Source organism: Idiotropiscis lumnitzeri, chromosome 8 (assembly GCF_059441095.1).
Source record: "Idiotropiscis lumnitzeri isolate Australia: NSW breed Sydney's pygmy pipehorse chromosome 8, RoL_Ilum_1.0, whole genome shotgun sequence".
Classification (NCBI taxonomy): domain Eukaryota; kingdom Metazoa; phylum Chordata; class Actinopteri; order Syngnathiformes; family Syngnathidae; genus Idiotropiscis; species Idiotropiscis lumnitzeri.
Window position 1 is genome coordinate 22,428,838 of NC_142398.1, and position 15,146 is coordinate 22,443,983.

At 42.7% G+C, this 15,146-nt stretch overlaps 1 protein-coding gene and 1 non-coding gene across 4 annotated transcripts; one reads left to right on the plus strand and one right to left on the minus strand.

Annotated features, from left to right (window-relative positions):
* Positions 1-327: 327 nt before the first annotated feature.
* On the minus strand, positions 328-400 carry trnat-ugu (transfer RNA threonine (anticodon UGU)). The gene has a single exon. It is a non-coding gene; the product is annotated as a tRNA-Thr (tRNA).
* Positions 401-590: 190 nt separating this feature from the next.
* LOC148332814 (E3 ubiquitin-protein ligase DTX4-like) lies at positions 591-13,126 on the plus strand. Of its 3 annotated transcripts, XM_088303159.1 has the most exons (13): positions 1,202-1,482; positions 1,643-1,706; positions 1,807-2,033; positions 3,147-3,361; positions 3,807-4,666; positions 8,970-9,031; positions 9,149-9,310; positions 9,394-9,455; positions 9,529-9,695; positions 10,539-10,692; positions 10,792-10,881; positions 11,132-11,230; positions 11,310-13,126. In XM_088303159.1, coding segments are annotated over exons 2-13 (2,232 nt in total). In that variant the 5' UTR covers positions 1,202-1,482; positions 1,643-1,704; the 3' UTR covers positions 11,442-13,126. The 3 variants fall into 3 exon arrangements, with proteins under 3 accessions (XP_088159282.1, XP_088159285.1, XP_088159284.1); XM_088303156.1 differs by lacking the exons at positions 1,202-1,482; positions 1,643-1,706 and adding an exon at positions 591-985; XM_088303158.1 differs by having other exon boundaries at positions 1,202-1,706.
* The last annotated feature ends 2,020 nt before the right edge of the window (positions 13,127-15,146 follow it).

A 15,146-nucleotide genomic window follows, 5' to 3' on the forward strand; every position in this document is an offset into this window, starting at 1 on the left:
AATGCTTTTTGCGTGCTAATGCGATAAAATGTTTTTCTTTGTATTTGAGAGAAGTGGCGCGCTTTAAGATGAAGAGCTGCAGCTGCAAATAATTTAAAAGAGAGATGACGGTACAACATAACATCAAAATATCTAAATAATGGGGTCACCTAAAATGTCGTCACGTTCTCAACTATTGAGACTATTGAATAATACTGTACAGTCGATCATGAAGCGTCAGCAGTTACGTAATGTAACTGTTTGAAATTACGTGTGTGGGTTTGAGTTTAACAGAAAGAAAACAATAGCAGAGAAAACAATAGCTGAAAACAAAAAATGAAAACGACAAGGCCCCAGCGAGATTTGAACTCGCGACCCCTGGTTTACAAGACCAGTGCTCTAACCCCTGAGCTATGGAGCCCACGTCAACAAGAAGAGGGATCAAAAAGTTTTTAAATATTTGTCAAAAATGAATCGCTCGAGCAAATCCGAATACACATAATGCACAGAATTATTAGTATCGTGGAATCGTCATTTAGTTGCCAAAATGCAAACCTAAAGTGAGCATAATGGACGCAGCCAACATGACAACTGACACCGTAGTCTTTTCTTCTCGAATTGTGTCGAGGGGCTGATTGGCAGCAGGCGAGGAAAGCGTGCAATGCAGCGTCTGCCCGCTTTTCGCCATTCTCACTTTTGGCTTTGCCCACTGCGGAGTAAAGTTGGACAAGGAAGGAAACATGCAGGACTCGAGGGATTTCATTTTACAATGATTCCTTTTCAATTTTCCAACTGGATCTCCATTGGATGGTATTCCTGTATAGACTCCGGTTTTGCTTACACCAAAACGGATTTGTTTGCTTTTGTTCGAGCCGTCGTGGAAGTGAAGGGGGCAATGGTGGAGGCAGGCAGACACAAGAGCGGAGTCGTCTCTTGAAAAAAGTGCGCCTCGATACAGGATTGTATCTGAATTTTGGATGGTGGACCCCGGAGATCATATCAGCAGGTGAGCGGGTTAAGCTGGCTCGAAGCATGAAAAGACAGAAAATGCAATTAACTTGAATTTGCCATCTAGATTAATTATGAAGCCTGTTTATCAAGATAGTATATAAAAAAAACGGGGCTTTGCAGAAAACGCAAAATTGCAACGTGACAGTTATTTACCAGCGCTAACGTTCCAATTTGGACCCGTGGAACCTGTTCTTGGATCCGGGTTGCACCCGAGAAAGAGATTGGTTGCTACAGAGCCTGCGTTTTGGTGGGAAGCTACTTATTTTCACGATAGCTACGCCCAAACAGGAGGAAAAACACACCCCACATACACTATCGGATTTAAATGAGCAAAATGTAGCACGCGATTTCTTCTCCAGCGAAACGTTGTCATTTTTGAATGCTTTTGCAAGCATCAACACACTCCAATGTGCAGGACTGATCACAAGATGTTTGAAGGCCTTTGCTCTAAGTCTACGACTCTTCAGAGATCTTATCGGCGAGTCTGCAAGGGTTGGTAGCAAAAAAAAAAAAAAAACATATCAATGTAGACGATCCTTTGTTCGTGTTTTCTTCGTGACCGGTTGGTTCACTTGCGGCGTTGTAGCGACGACTCGCTCGAGCAGGCTACTGTGATTTATTTATTTTTTTCCTCGCTGTGTGGCCATGCAAGGAATTTGGCTATTTGTGGAGGAATTCATCGCTTTCTCTTGGCATTAGCTCTGTGGTGGATTCATGTAAGCTACATCACCTCGTCGTGTTGTTCTGCTGATAATATATGGTCATGATGTCAGGTTAAATTGAGATGTTTGCTTTTGGCTTTGAATTCCTTCGCAGGGCCAACAGTAACAACATGCTCGTGGCCTCTGCTGTGGTGGTTTGGGAATGGCTGAACGAACACGGCCGGTGGCGGCCCTACAGCCCAGCCGTCTCCCATCAAATAGAGGCGGCCATTCGGAGTGGAGATGCCCGCGGGGGGAGCGTGGTCCTCGGCCAGGTGGAGAGTCGACTCTCTCCGTACATCATTGATCTGCAATCCATGCACCAGTTCCGGCAAGACACGGGTAAGGCATCGTGTGAATGTGAATGCGAGAGTTTTTTTTTTTTTATGGCACAAAGCAAACATGGCATGTTGGTTCTGTATGCGTTGAATCCATTGCAACTGGACACTGATTGTCCATGTGTGTATTCACACCTACACTGTTTGGTTCGCTGGAAACGGATCAGGGTTCGTTTCCCATGCTGGTTTGGATCCTTTAGGCAGGTGTAAATACACACAAACAAATCCTAGTGCGGGTCAACCAACCGGATTGTGACTCACTTTTCGAGGCGGTCTCGGTCCGCTTCCATACAGACTCGATGCAGTTCGCTTCAGGTGTGAATACACACTGGGGTCAATCCCAATCAATACCTGATCCTACTTGTTGGACTGTTTTTGATGACGTTAAGGCTGACGCTTGGCAAGAAATACCAGATATGCAGCATGATCAAATTCCCAGCCACAGGCATTCGTAAAGTGAAGTCGCACAAACAAATAATGCATTTGTTGTGTGTGGCATTATGTGATGCATATTTCACTTCAACTCTCAACTCTGGCTTTGCCCGTTTGCTTGCTGGGTGTAATTTCAGTCTGCTTCCAGAAAGATGGAGTGGATTAATAGATTCCGAGTCGTGAACATCTGCATCACAAAGCATCTGAGAATCAATTCCTCCGGCCGTTGTGTGTTGGCGAGCATCGGGTCGCTAACAGAACAACAACAAAACAAAAACAGATTCGATTACAATGGTGACATTTGAAATAACACCGGCAACTATATTGTAAAAGTACAGTTTGTCACCCAGAACCAATGTCATTGACATTTCTGTATTTCACAATCGAATATTTCCTTAAATAAACCGAATAGGCTGAAAGATATGCTTATTGAATTGAAAACAATAAAAAATGAGAACGGCACAAGACATGTTTTTTAAGTTAAAGAATTTCTTACTTTGCTTACATTCAACTTGGTATAGTACATGCCCGTTTGTATGCGTCACTAAAAAAAATATGCTTTTCCATGTGGTGTGCAACAAAAATATTCACAGGCTGCAGGATGTACACAAATGTTTCAAAAGTATTCTCTTGTACTCAACACAACATGTCAAGACATTTACTTTTCCTTCACTTTTGATCTCAGGAACTATCCGTCCAGTCAGGAGGAGTTTTTATGAGCCGGCCTCCGCCCCAGGACAAGGCTGGCAGTGGGAGTGGGAAAATGATGCCGGTTCATGGACTCTGTATGACATCGAGGTGGCGATCGCCATCGAGAGTGCTCACAGTCGCCAACAGCCCTGCCTTGACCTGACTTCCCTTGGCTTCTGCTACCTCATTGATTTTCAGAACATGACACAGGTGACATTCTTTTTTTTTTTGACAGTCTGGATCATTGTTATATTCCTAATCATATCATATTTTCCTAGTTTTAAAAGAGGTGTTTAGTGGCTTACTTTCTGCACCCCATTAAAGCAAAAGAATGAAGCGATTTAGATTTCAAGGGGATGCCTTCTGCTGGCCACGGAGAAGATTTAAAATTTTGTTTAAAAAAAACTAGTACTGAGTTAATATAACGACAAATAATTTCTGAGGTATTACAAGAAATTTGAAATTTACAGAAATTTGAAGGGATAAAACTAAAAATGAATTGATGTGTTATACCCGTCCATAATAGGTCATCTGAACATCGCGGAAGTGTCGTAAAATAAAAAGGCACGACTGTTGCGATGCGAGTTCTTTGAGTTAGTAGAGAAAGATTTCAAATCAATAAATCTAAAAATTAACATTTTTTTTTTTGCCACAGGTGAATAGACAGAGCCAGAGGTGTCGAAGGATTCAACGACGTGCCGACACACCCTATCCACTAGTGTCTGGGCCTCTTCCATTGTCAAAAGGAGGAGGTGGAGGCGTAGGAGGAGGCTTGACAGGTGCCCTGCTTGGTGTTGGGGTATCGGGGGCCAGCATGGGAATCGGAAGCTCCGTCTACCCAAACGGTGGCATCATGACCACTGGACTGGGCCAGCCTTGCTCCTGCCAGCAGTGCATGCTTGTCTTTAGTGTGAAAACTAACACCGGAGGAGCAGGGCGCACACTAACCATACAGCGGCCCAAGACCTCAGCACCCACCGCCTCCAAACCTTTAAATCCACCCAAGTCCGCCACGCTGGGGAGAGGACAGCACCTGAAGTCCAACTGCAACACCTATCAGACGCTACCGCATGGTCTCGCCATCTCGAAAAACACCGCATCCCCACGAAGGAATGCCCAGCTCTTTGCTCAGTCTCTCGCCGCGCTCACCACAGGGACCTCCATTCTCGGCATTTCCTCATCAGCCAGGCCGCCTCCTCCGTCACTGCCGCCCCCTCAGCCACCGTCATCCAACATGACTGCCAATCCTCCGTCCGTTCCGGCCAAACAGTCCTCAACGTCGGCCAACGAATCGGTGCCGACTGCCACATTAATTACGCCCGCGAGCAACGTGACCACACCCCCATCCCCCGTGCCGTCGCCATCGCCGGCAGTCATGAAGCCACAACGCGCACCATCGTCCGCATCCAAAGTTTGCCACGCCCCGTTGCCGCAGAGGTCAAGCCTCGCCGGACTCAGTAGACCAGCATTGCAAAGGATCGCCATGGCCCAGTCAAGAGCACTAATAGCGTCGGGGTGAGTGAAGATGTGCATTTCAAAATCAGAAACTTTTATGTCATGTTTAACTGAAAAGTTAAGTCGCAAAAGTCACCGTTTATTTATAGAGCACATTTAAAATACACTAAACACTACCCCAAGTGTTGCATATGTTAAAGATTACTCGATGAAAAAAAGCACATTCAAATACAAATAAAAAAATAATAATAAGACGCAAATGGACCAGCTGAGCTCGTGTTAAACGCCAGCGCAAAAAAAAAAAAAAGTGTTTTTAAGAATGATTTAAAACACCTCATAGATGAAGCAGAGCGATTGTTCAGACGGAGTGCATTCCAAAGTTTCGATCCTGCGACCTCAAATGCCCTGTTCACATCTGGTTTTCAGGGAGAGGATAACGACAACTAGTCGCCTGACCGCTGAGCGCTTACCGCAGCATGGAAACATGAAAAAAAAAAAAAATATGTATATATAGGGCGGCAGCTATCGAATATGTGAGCTATCGTACTTCGATCAAATATATTTTTGCATGCTTCATAAGCCATTCATTTGTCATCCAGGAACTGATTTGGAGATTTGATGCTAATAGGACAGAACATTTAGGGGGGATCTGAAGATAAAAAGAACAACAAGTTGGGTAATAATGCAAACAATAAGTCTGTTACAACCTTTCTGTTTGCTTCTCGGATCATTGATTGAATTCACTTGGCCTCAAATGTGAGCCTTGCTCATGTATATATATATATATATATGCGTCAGTTGCTCTTTGCTCCTTTTGTCTGTGTGGTGAATGGTGCATGTCACACTATATGTCACATGACTGACTTTGCTTTTATGATCAAATTCCAACACTAAGCTAACAGAGCCGAATGTGCGCGCCATCGTGTTGGATACAGATTATTGCAAGGAAAGAGTCCAGCCCGTTTTATTGAAATGGCCGTCATCACAAAGGAGTCACAAAGGGCATCGCACGCCCACAGTTGACAAATGTTAATGACATCACCTGATCGAACACCTCAGGAGTTCAAGGGGGGAAAAAAAATAATTTGTGTCTGGTGTTGATGATCACTTTTAACCTTAAAACAAGGTCAGATGGTTTTGAGATGTAGTTGTGTGTGTGCGCGTAGTCGTCGGACTTTTCTCTTGCTTTCTTTAGCCCGCAGTTCCTCTCCCTCCTGCCGTCCGTTCACTTGCCAGCAGTCTGGGCCTCTCAGAGCCTCATTGTTGGTCTCCACAGAAACCTTTGTTAGCTTACACAAGCCTGGGCCGCATTAGCAGCACAATGCTGACTCTCGGCTACTTTTCCCCTCTTCCATCCCCCACTCTCTATTTTGGTCCAGGAATTACGAGGTTTTTTTCGGTTTGGTTTTTTATTATGTTGAGTTTTCTTATCTTCAGCCATTCACTACTATAGTTTTTTTTCCCTCTCTGCTTTTACCGTGTAAACTTTGTTCACGATGATAGCGCTATAGAATCATTACTTTCACACTTGGTGACACATGTATGCAGTGTGGGGGTCTTGTGATGGAATGGCTGTGCTGTGCTCTGTGAATTATCATAATGAGGATATCTTTTGTGTGGCTACGGGGGTAGACACCCCATTGTCTACACCCCCCCTCACAATTCTGCAAAGGGGGATGAATTATCCATATGAAGCCATGCGGCGCATCTTGGACTTATCCCAGACAACAGCCAAGACCGCGACGGGGGTTTAACACAAAGAAACGAGTCAGCAAACAGTCCAAGACTGATCACGTGACACGACTCCGAACAGAAAGCGACGTTACACTTCCACACCATCCTGTGTGTCGTGAGCGTCAATATTGACAGTGAGCGAGGAATGTGTGCTTTCCCTGCAATTCAACATTCGGGGAAGAAGACAAAAGCAACAGATGAGTGTGAGAAAAAAACATTTTGTTTGGACTCCGATGCTTGCAGACATCACCTGTGAGAATTAATTTCCCGCCACGTTTGCTCACAATGCAGCTTTTATCAGTCGTCACAGAGTTGCTTGTTGCTCCAATTGACCATTTTCTGTTTTATGCGAGCCACTGATTGCCGTGGGTTCACTCGCCTGACTTTTGTGCTTCCCGCTCGGTGATGCCGTCAAATGTTTGTCTTTGTGCTTGACTGGCGACCAGTCCAGGTTGGAAACGGCAGCTTTCTGCGACCCGAAACGGAAAAAGCGGTTGAATTTTCTTTGTCTTGCAACTAAAATAAATTCTCCTCTAAATCTCAGAACAGCACGCTCCATAAACGAATGTCATAAAACAAGCTCTATTGTTTGTCTTGTCTTGTGATGGAAAATCTTCTCAAATGAAACATCAGATTAATTACATGTGTTCAAACTGATATATAGTCGCATCCCAAAGCAGCGTTAAAGCTCAAAAATATATAAAAAAAGAAGAGAAGAGAAGAATGTGGGACCAGGTTGACCTTTTTGTGAGGTTGTGTGTGTGAGAGAGCATGTGTAGGAGTGTGTTATTGTCTGGCTTCTAAATCAGAGCAGCTAATGTCCATCTGGGCTCGAGGGAATAGAGAAGAGCGGAGCGTACCGCGATTGTGGGAGTGTGAGAGACAAAGCGAAAGGAGTACGCGTGTTTTGACGAAAGGTCAAGAGACTGAAGCTGCTTTCATTCCCCCAACAAGAACGTGATTTTCTATTTTATTATTTATTTTTTTACATTTCTGTCGTGCTTCTCACTCAATGTTGCTTCCTTTTTTTTATTTCCAGCCGATGTAATTTCCCTTCCAAAGCATGAGGAAGATTATTTTGGTTTGTAGCATCACTTAACTGATCTTAAAAGGCATGGACAAGAAACAAACGCTTAATTTTGTATTATTTATGCTTTGAGATGGTTTGGAAATGTTGGAAATGACTCAGGACACAAAGAAGAGACAAAACAAATTAAGTTTGTAACTTCAGCTATTAACGATAAAGATAAAAATGGTCTTTATTAGTCCCACAATGGGGACATTTGCAAATGTATTAGTCTCCAAATGTTTAGGAACAAATCACTTCACAAATCAAATCACACAAAATGCGTAACAGTACCAACAAGAGCATGGCAACATTTCTCTCTTTCTCAATAAGACGTCGTGTAGTTGGCTTGCTCCTTAATTGAAGCTCCTTCATGCGTTTCAGAAGTCAGGTGACTAGAAATGTTTGTATTTTCTATGAGTGGTCAATATGGCACCAAATGTATACAATTACGCTTAAAAATGCGGTTTGGCTTACATTTTTCTGCTTTGCTTTCATCACTTTGTTGTTGATGGAGGCGAGTCTTTGAGTAGAACTTTCAGACACCCGACGCGAGAATGTGTCATCATAAATTGCAATAATGTCATTACGTTGCTGTTACGCCTTCCGTCGTCCGTGAACACGCATGCCAGTGAGTCATTCACTTATGCCCAAATGAGTCGTCACTAAATCGGGTCAAGTGGAATGAGCTTTGTGCGCAGACGCAGAAAGCCTTTTCAAGGTAAACCAACAGGAAAAAAACAAATCGTCACCACACTTTTACATGAATTTGTTTTTCTGCATATGTGTGATCACAAAAGCACACTTGAAATTTTTTTGTTAACTCTCCAGCAACTCAATTTAATTTCTAGAAATAGGTCATGCTTCGTCAAAATTTTGGAATTACACTCTGGACATGAACAATTTCCTTGAAACATTTGAGAGGCTGGCTGAACCAAGAAATGAGGCATTACGTTATTTCACTTGTTACATCCTAAACGGCCGTGAGTAGTCCAATTGCACTCGAAATGTAACCTTTCCAAATGATAAACACTTACGCTCGGTTTTACAGGCATTATGTGATGTAAACCTTTTTGAGAATATAAATGATGCGGAACAAAAGCCTTTATTAAAGTCAGCGGGAGATGATTGGCTTTGTGACGATGCCGGTAATCCCCAAAGAGAGCCTGTGTGACGTCCATCTCTGAGCAGATGGAAAATCTGTGGATTAGCTTTGAAAAACACACGCACACGGAGCCCTCCTCGATCATTCGTAGGCTCACTAACGAAACCGTGTCAGCGTGTTATCGGACGAAGAGAGCGAAAGGATAAAACGCGGACATAGACGAAGATGATGGGGTTGTGCTAAATGTTTTTTAAATTTTATTTTTGTTCAGTTTGGATTCTTTTTTTCCCCTGACACTCTCGCTCGCTTCCCAGAGTTGTGGGACCAAAATTTGTCGTTGTTGCGAGATCTGAGTCAAAATGACAGTCATCTGTTTTTCAAAGTGAGGATCGAGCGAGCGGTAGACACACGGTGAGTCACTGCAAACAACTGTCAACAATTTCTGTCTTTTGTTGCAGTGTGCCTACCGTGCCCGTGAAGAATCTCAATGGATCTAGTCCTGTTCACCCCGCACTTGCTGGTGAGATCTTACCACACGCTTATTGACGCACATCATTTTCATCAAAAACAACACAGAATGACAATAAATGATAAAAAAATAAATAAATTCCCCCTCACTCAATTCATTCAATTTCAGGGATCACCGGCATTCTGATGAGCGCCGCTGCTCTGCCCGTGTGTCTTACAAGACCTCCTAAACTTGTACTTCACCCTCCACCTGTCAGCAAGAGTGACATCAAACCGGTGCCAGGCTTTGGCCACTGCTGCAGAAAGACCACCAAGAAGCAGGCTCGCAAGGGTAAGCAAAAAAAAAAAAACACATGCGCTACCTGTTCTTTAACGTCCATTTCATTATTTGTGCTTTATTTTTTTTTTCTGTAGGTAAGACTCCAGAAGATGTGGTTAAGAAGTACCTGCAAAAAGTCAAGAGTCCACCAGATGAGGTGAGATCAGGAACTCTGCTTTCATGAAAGGATCGGGGGAAGGTGAGATTTTGATGTCTTCTTTCTCTGTCAGGATTGTACCATATGTATGGAACCGTTATGGGGTCCGTCTGGATACAAAGGTCCTGGGGTGGGACCCGTTTCCAGAGCAGAATCTGTTGGGCGGCTTGCGCAGTGTGGACACCAGTACCATTTCCAGTGTTTGGTGGCCATGTATAATAATGGCAACAAGGATGGCAGGTGGGTCCAAATATTATTTTAATAGTGAAGAAAACACACTCTTGGGTTGGGTTACACTGCAGGTCCAAGCAAATCAGTTCATGCTCATTTGTGATTTTAGTTCTGTACATATCAAGTGATGCGCGTCGTCAGCATCGTTGCAGAAGTCGTTTTTTGGGCCAAATCTTGATATCTGCACAGGAATTTTGCTAACAATTGGTTACTGTATTCAGACACTGGATGACAACTAAATGTGACAACACAATCCTGGAAACAATATTACAATGTCTGCCTCCTTCCCTCAATGACGTTAACTCAGATAGATGGGGAGAGAAAAAAAAAAAGAAAAAAAAAATCATCACAAAGATGTGCTGAATGTAGTCATGAAAAAACGCATTAAATCACGACTAACTTTTTCAGGGAGAAGAATTTTAGTGCTGACACATCATTTTTACAGAAACCTAACCATTTAAGTGCCAATGTGCGAGCGTGGTGGGAAAGGAAAATAGAAGTTAAAGTTAATCATGAAGAAACAACTTGGTCAATGTTGACAAGTTACTCATTACATTTTATAATATACAAAAAAGTAATTAAGCGAGTAAAACAACTTTTGTTTTGTCATGTTTGCATTTATGTGGAAGAGAAAAATGGCCAAGTTATGGCACATTCTGCCCAAGTCACTTTTATGTGTTAAGCAATTCATTTTTTTTTTTTTGCTTACTTGTTCACACATCTGGTCCAGTGTTTTGTTAAATTATCATTCAAAAATAGCAATGTGTTTTTTGTCATTTTCCCAAAACGTTGAAACATGAAATCAATTCAACAAAGTCCTAAAATATACCGAATGTCTCCCTTTTGCACCAGTCTCCAGTGTCCCACTTGTAAAACTATCTATGGTGTGAAAACTGGAAACCAACCAGCAGGAAAGATGGAATACCACATCATCCCTCACTCCCTACCGGGGCATCCCGACTGCAAAAGCATTCGCATAATCTATAACATCCCACCAGGCATTCAGGTATTTCAAAACAAGTCCGCACCCGCACGCGTTTGACTTTGAATTGCATCCATATTCTTGCAACAACGATGTTGATCCACGTTTGATTTCATCACTCAGGGCCCAGAGCATCCCAATCCAGGGAAGCCCTTCACCGCCAGAGGCTTCCCAAGACACTGCTACCTCCCAGACAGTGACAAGGGACGCAAGGTGAATAAACATCCTTCGCCTTGCAGGAAGACCTTTTACAGTTCCGTCGTGATTGAGTGAAGGTCTGTCAAGGTTTGTTGGATGTAACTGGTGTGTCTGACCCGGTCTGGCGTGTCTTGGCTTGTCCTTGACTAAAGATCTTCCTGTAGTGGTCATGGCCAGGCATCGGCTCGACAGAGTTTGGCAATTTTTCATGTGTGTGACTTCTAATGGCAAAGTGTCCTTCATTTATGAGAACATTTGTCACCAGGTGTTGAGACTGCTCCTGGTGGCGTGGGACCGCAGGTTGATCTTTTCAGTTGGGACTTCAAGCACTACGGGAGAATCGGACACAGTCATATGGAACGAGGTACATTCTGGAGATCGGCCATTCATTGTTGGAATACAGCCGACCAGTCAGAATGCTAAATTCTCCTTTTCTTGTTTAGGTCCACCACAAAACAGAGTTTGGCTCCAACCTGACCGGTCACGGCTTCCCCGACCCTGGACACCTTGATAATGTTCTGGACGAGCTCCGAGCTCAGGGCATCACAGAAGATGACGGATTGACAGAAAAGTGATCAGGTGTGCAATCGGGGACGACGATGACCAGATACTTTTGAAAGAGAGAAGAGTACTAGAAAAAAGCAAAAGAAGAAAAATGGGCCTCAGCAGATAACAAGATGAGGCAAGAAGAGGAAGACAACCAGAGGCAGTCCGTCTGGCAGTATTTCAAAGGGGCTCAGCAAAGTTTTTTTGTTCAAACGGCCACTTTTTTAAATACAGTGGAACCTCTACTTACAGATTTAATTAATTCTATGTAACGTGAAACGTTCATAAATTAAGGGAATATTTCCAATTGAAATGAATGGGAATGCAAATAATTCGTTCCAAACCCCAAATTTTCTTTTTTTTTTTTTAACAACTAGTGTGGTTAAAACTAAATCGAATGCAATATAGAAACAATTGAAAACACGCTATTATAAAGAAATAAAACACATAGTTCTTGCTCATTAACTTTACCTGGGGGGAAGTGGACGAGGACTACAACTTCTAATTGAAAAAGTCTTCTTCAATAATAATAACGGGAAAATCTGATTCGTGTTTCTAATGATGCCTCTTTCTTTTGTAATTTATTAGATGATTTTAGCATAACACTTCAGATCATTTTTATATATATATTTTTTTTTTTGCAACTCTCACGCTGTCACTAGTGAGTGCTTTCTCATTTATCAATCTCATAAAAACCATGGACAAAATTGGACTAGAATTTGCAATTTTTGCATGTCGCCTTGTTGTAATCCTTTCTTCTAAATTGTAAACAAACGTTTAAGCATTAGATGCCATAGTTCTTACTCGTTGCACTACTCAGCTTGCGTTGACGTCATTCGTCCCGACTGGAATCAATAAGGGGATCATTTACAAAAGCAGCAAACGATGCCAAGGAATTCAAACTCTGGAAACCGGTTCTCAAAAAGAACCGTTTTTCGATTCCCATCCCGACTGCTCGTGGACGACAAGCGCTTTCAATAACTCTCTCTTTAGCGGTTTCGCTTTTCTGAAGGGCCGTTCTGATTCTTTAGCGCTTTATTTTCATCTTAGGGAAAATTTTGTGTGTGTCCACACGGGAATGACATCACACATGAAACCTGCACCTTGCGACATCATTTGATGCGATGACACCGCTGTCTTGATAAATAAATGAATAAATAACATACCCACTTTAAAAAGATTGTTTTTGCCGCAAATCAAATGTTTTTCGGGCATGATTGCGTAGCTGCAACTTCTGCCAACATATGCAACAAGCTTCCACCTTCAGCCGCGGAAGGATAGCACTAGTTTTCACCTCACGGCAATGCCTTATGCACGTTGCCAATGACGGTTACGCAGCGCAAGAAGAATTCCAACAGAAACCAGCCACTCGTCCATGCCAAGATCGTTCTTCTATCCAAACTCGTACGTAAATAGGTCATTTTTCTGCAACACTTGTACGTGATTCCAATTGTACATAAAAAGGAGCATTCCTGACTCGAGGTTCCACTGTATTGATTTTCTTGCTGATAGTTTTCATTCCAAAACCGGATGGCGAAGTACTCATTCAAGGAGTGAGTGGACGGTGGAAGAAGAAGGTGTTCTTTGCTACTCAGGATCTCGATACTAACAGTCCACAAGTGAGAGTGAAATGCTTCTAATAACCAAGTACGAAAACAAGTTTACTTTACTGAACGAAATAGTAGAAGATGGTACGTCTAAGATGGGGGGTGGGGGGGGGGGGGACAAATGGAGAGAAGGGACCAAGAGAGAAAGATGTGGGAAGTGGGGGCGGGGATTGAAGGAAGACTGCGGTCGCAAAGAGAGAACAAGGCTTTATGAATGTAGTGGAGTGGAAGAGTAACGCAAACTTGTACGGTACTTCACAGCTGCTTGTCCGTTGGCCGCAAACGCCACAGAATCGACTAAGATTGACGGCCAAAACGCTTTTTGTCTGTCGCCGGCAAGCTGCCGAGGCACATGTGCTTCTCATCACTGTCGCTGTTATTGCTTTCGGTTTTGGGGGGCCCGAGCCGAGCGCAATGTGCACATTGTGAGTGCAATGACAAACAATGAAAGCAAGGCCCTTTCCCTTCACCGTCTTTTGCATCGTACAAAATGACAAGCTGAGGTAAACGCGTGTATTTACGTGTTTGTAACACCCGAATGCGTCGAATTGAATGAACATCGGGAGTGTCGTTTTGTTTTTGTTTTTTTTGCTCAAACTCATCCAGTGAGATGTCTTTGCAGCACAACGCGTTTTCCTCTGCGGACGACAAACGAGCATATTTGATACTGTGAGATTTTCATCACCTCGTCGTCTCTTCCAGCTGCAAGTGATCATTCACTGCCCACTCCCCGTTTTTTTTTATTTTTTTGGGGGGCGGGGGGCGGGTCTATGAATTGCCTGGTATGTTAACGGTTCGAGTGAGTGCATGTGTGTTGCGCGAGAAAAGCTGTGTACTGTGTATACTACCAACATGCTCCAAGTCCGGAGTATTTGCTATTTCTGTTTTCTGTTTTCAGTCGTGATGATATGATTTGGAAACTCCGAGGATGATGAAGATGATGTAATAATGGTACTCACTGTAAGGTTACTCTTTTCTGTTTTTACTCCTGTTATGTTTTAATGTGAACTGTAGCGACGACTTTTGTGTACGATAGTACATTCCTTACACGATCATAGATGTAATAGGCTTTGTTGCACTTTTAATGTGTATTCATCATGTGCTTTTTTTTCGGGGTTACTTTGGTTTACAATGTTTTTAATACAATGGATTTGTTTTTCCATTTTCATTGCATACAGTGAATTTGAAACCTCTTTTCTTTGGAAAAGAAAACATTGATGATGTACTTTTATTTGCGTGTCAAATGAACTTGTTCTGCAACTGCAAAGCCCTTTTGAACACTTTCGTAGACTCTTTGAGAATGTCCAAGGGTGATTGATTATTTTGGATGGAAACGTTTTCTTGCATTTTGTGTCCAATCTCTCTTGCTCTGATGACGTCAAACACGTGTTCATTTTATTGTCAAGATCGAATGTCTTGGGGGAAGAGGGATATTCTGATGTATTATGTGCAGCGTTTGAACCATTTGAGCAAAGTGGAAAAAGGGCAAGTACCTCGTCATTCAAGTTGTGTTCCTCCTTTAAAAGCAGATTTTCTTTCTTTGCCATTACTTCGTCCAGACGGCAATAGTTCATCCTCCTGATGTGAGCTATTGGAATTTTGTTGATCTGATGGGACTTTGAAACAAAGTGTGTCCTCTACGTGAAGGACAACATGTAATTACCCAAATGCTGGAGTATGACTGATTAATACATGTAATAATAAACAATGAATGAAACCTCAGCATCTATTTCTAATTTTATTTATTTATTTTTTTTACTTTTGTCATTTTATTGAACATACTGGGTTAAATTATTATGAACAACTTGGCGTCTGGGTAAGCAAATGGCGTACACCTTTGCTCGAAGGTCTCTGCACGCTCGTGATGCACAGCGAAAAGTGTACTTCATCGACATGGGCTTAAACGCCAGGAAGAAGCCATTAAACCCAAAAGAAACCTAAAAAACTTTGGCAAATGCAAACAGCAACAAAGTCTTGAATTTTTCGATATATGTCCTGTGGTCTAATGAAACTTCATACTGCCAAGCTGATTACAAACTAAGGACAACGTTAATATTTAAGACCTGAAATTCTTAGTGACACCAGTTCTGTCAAGAGAAATAGGTTTGACCCAAGTCAACACGATTT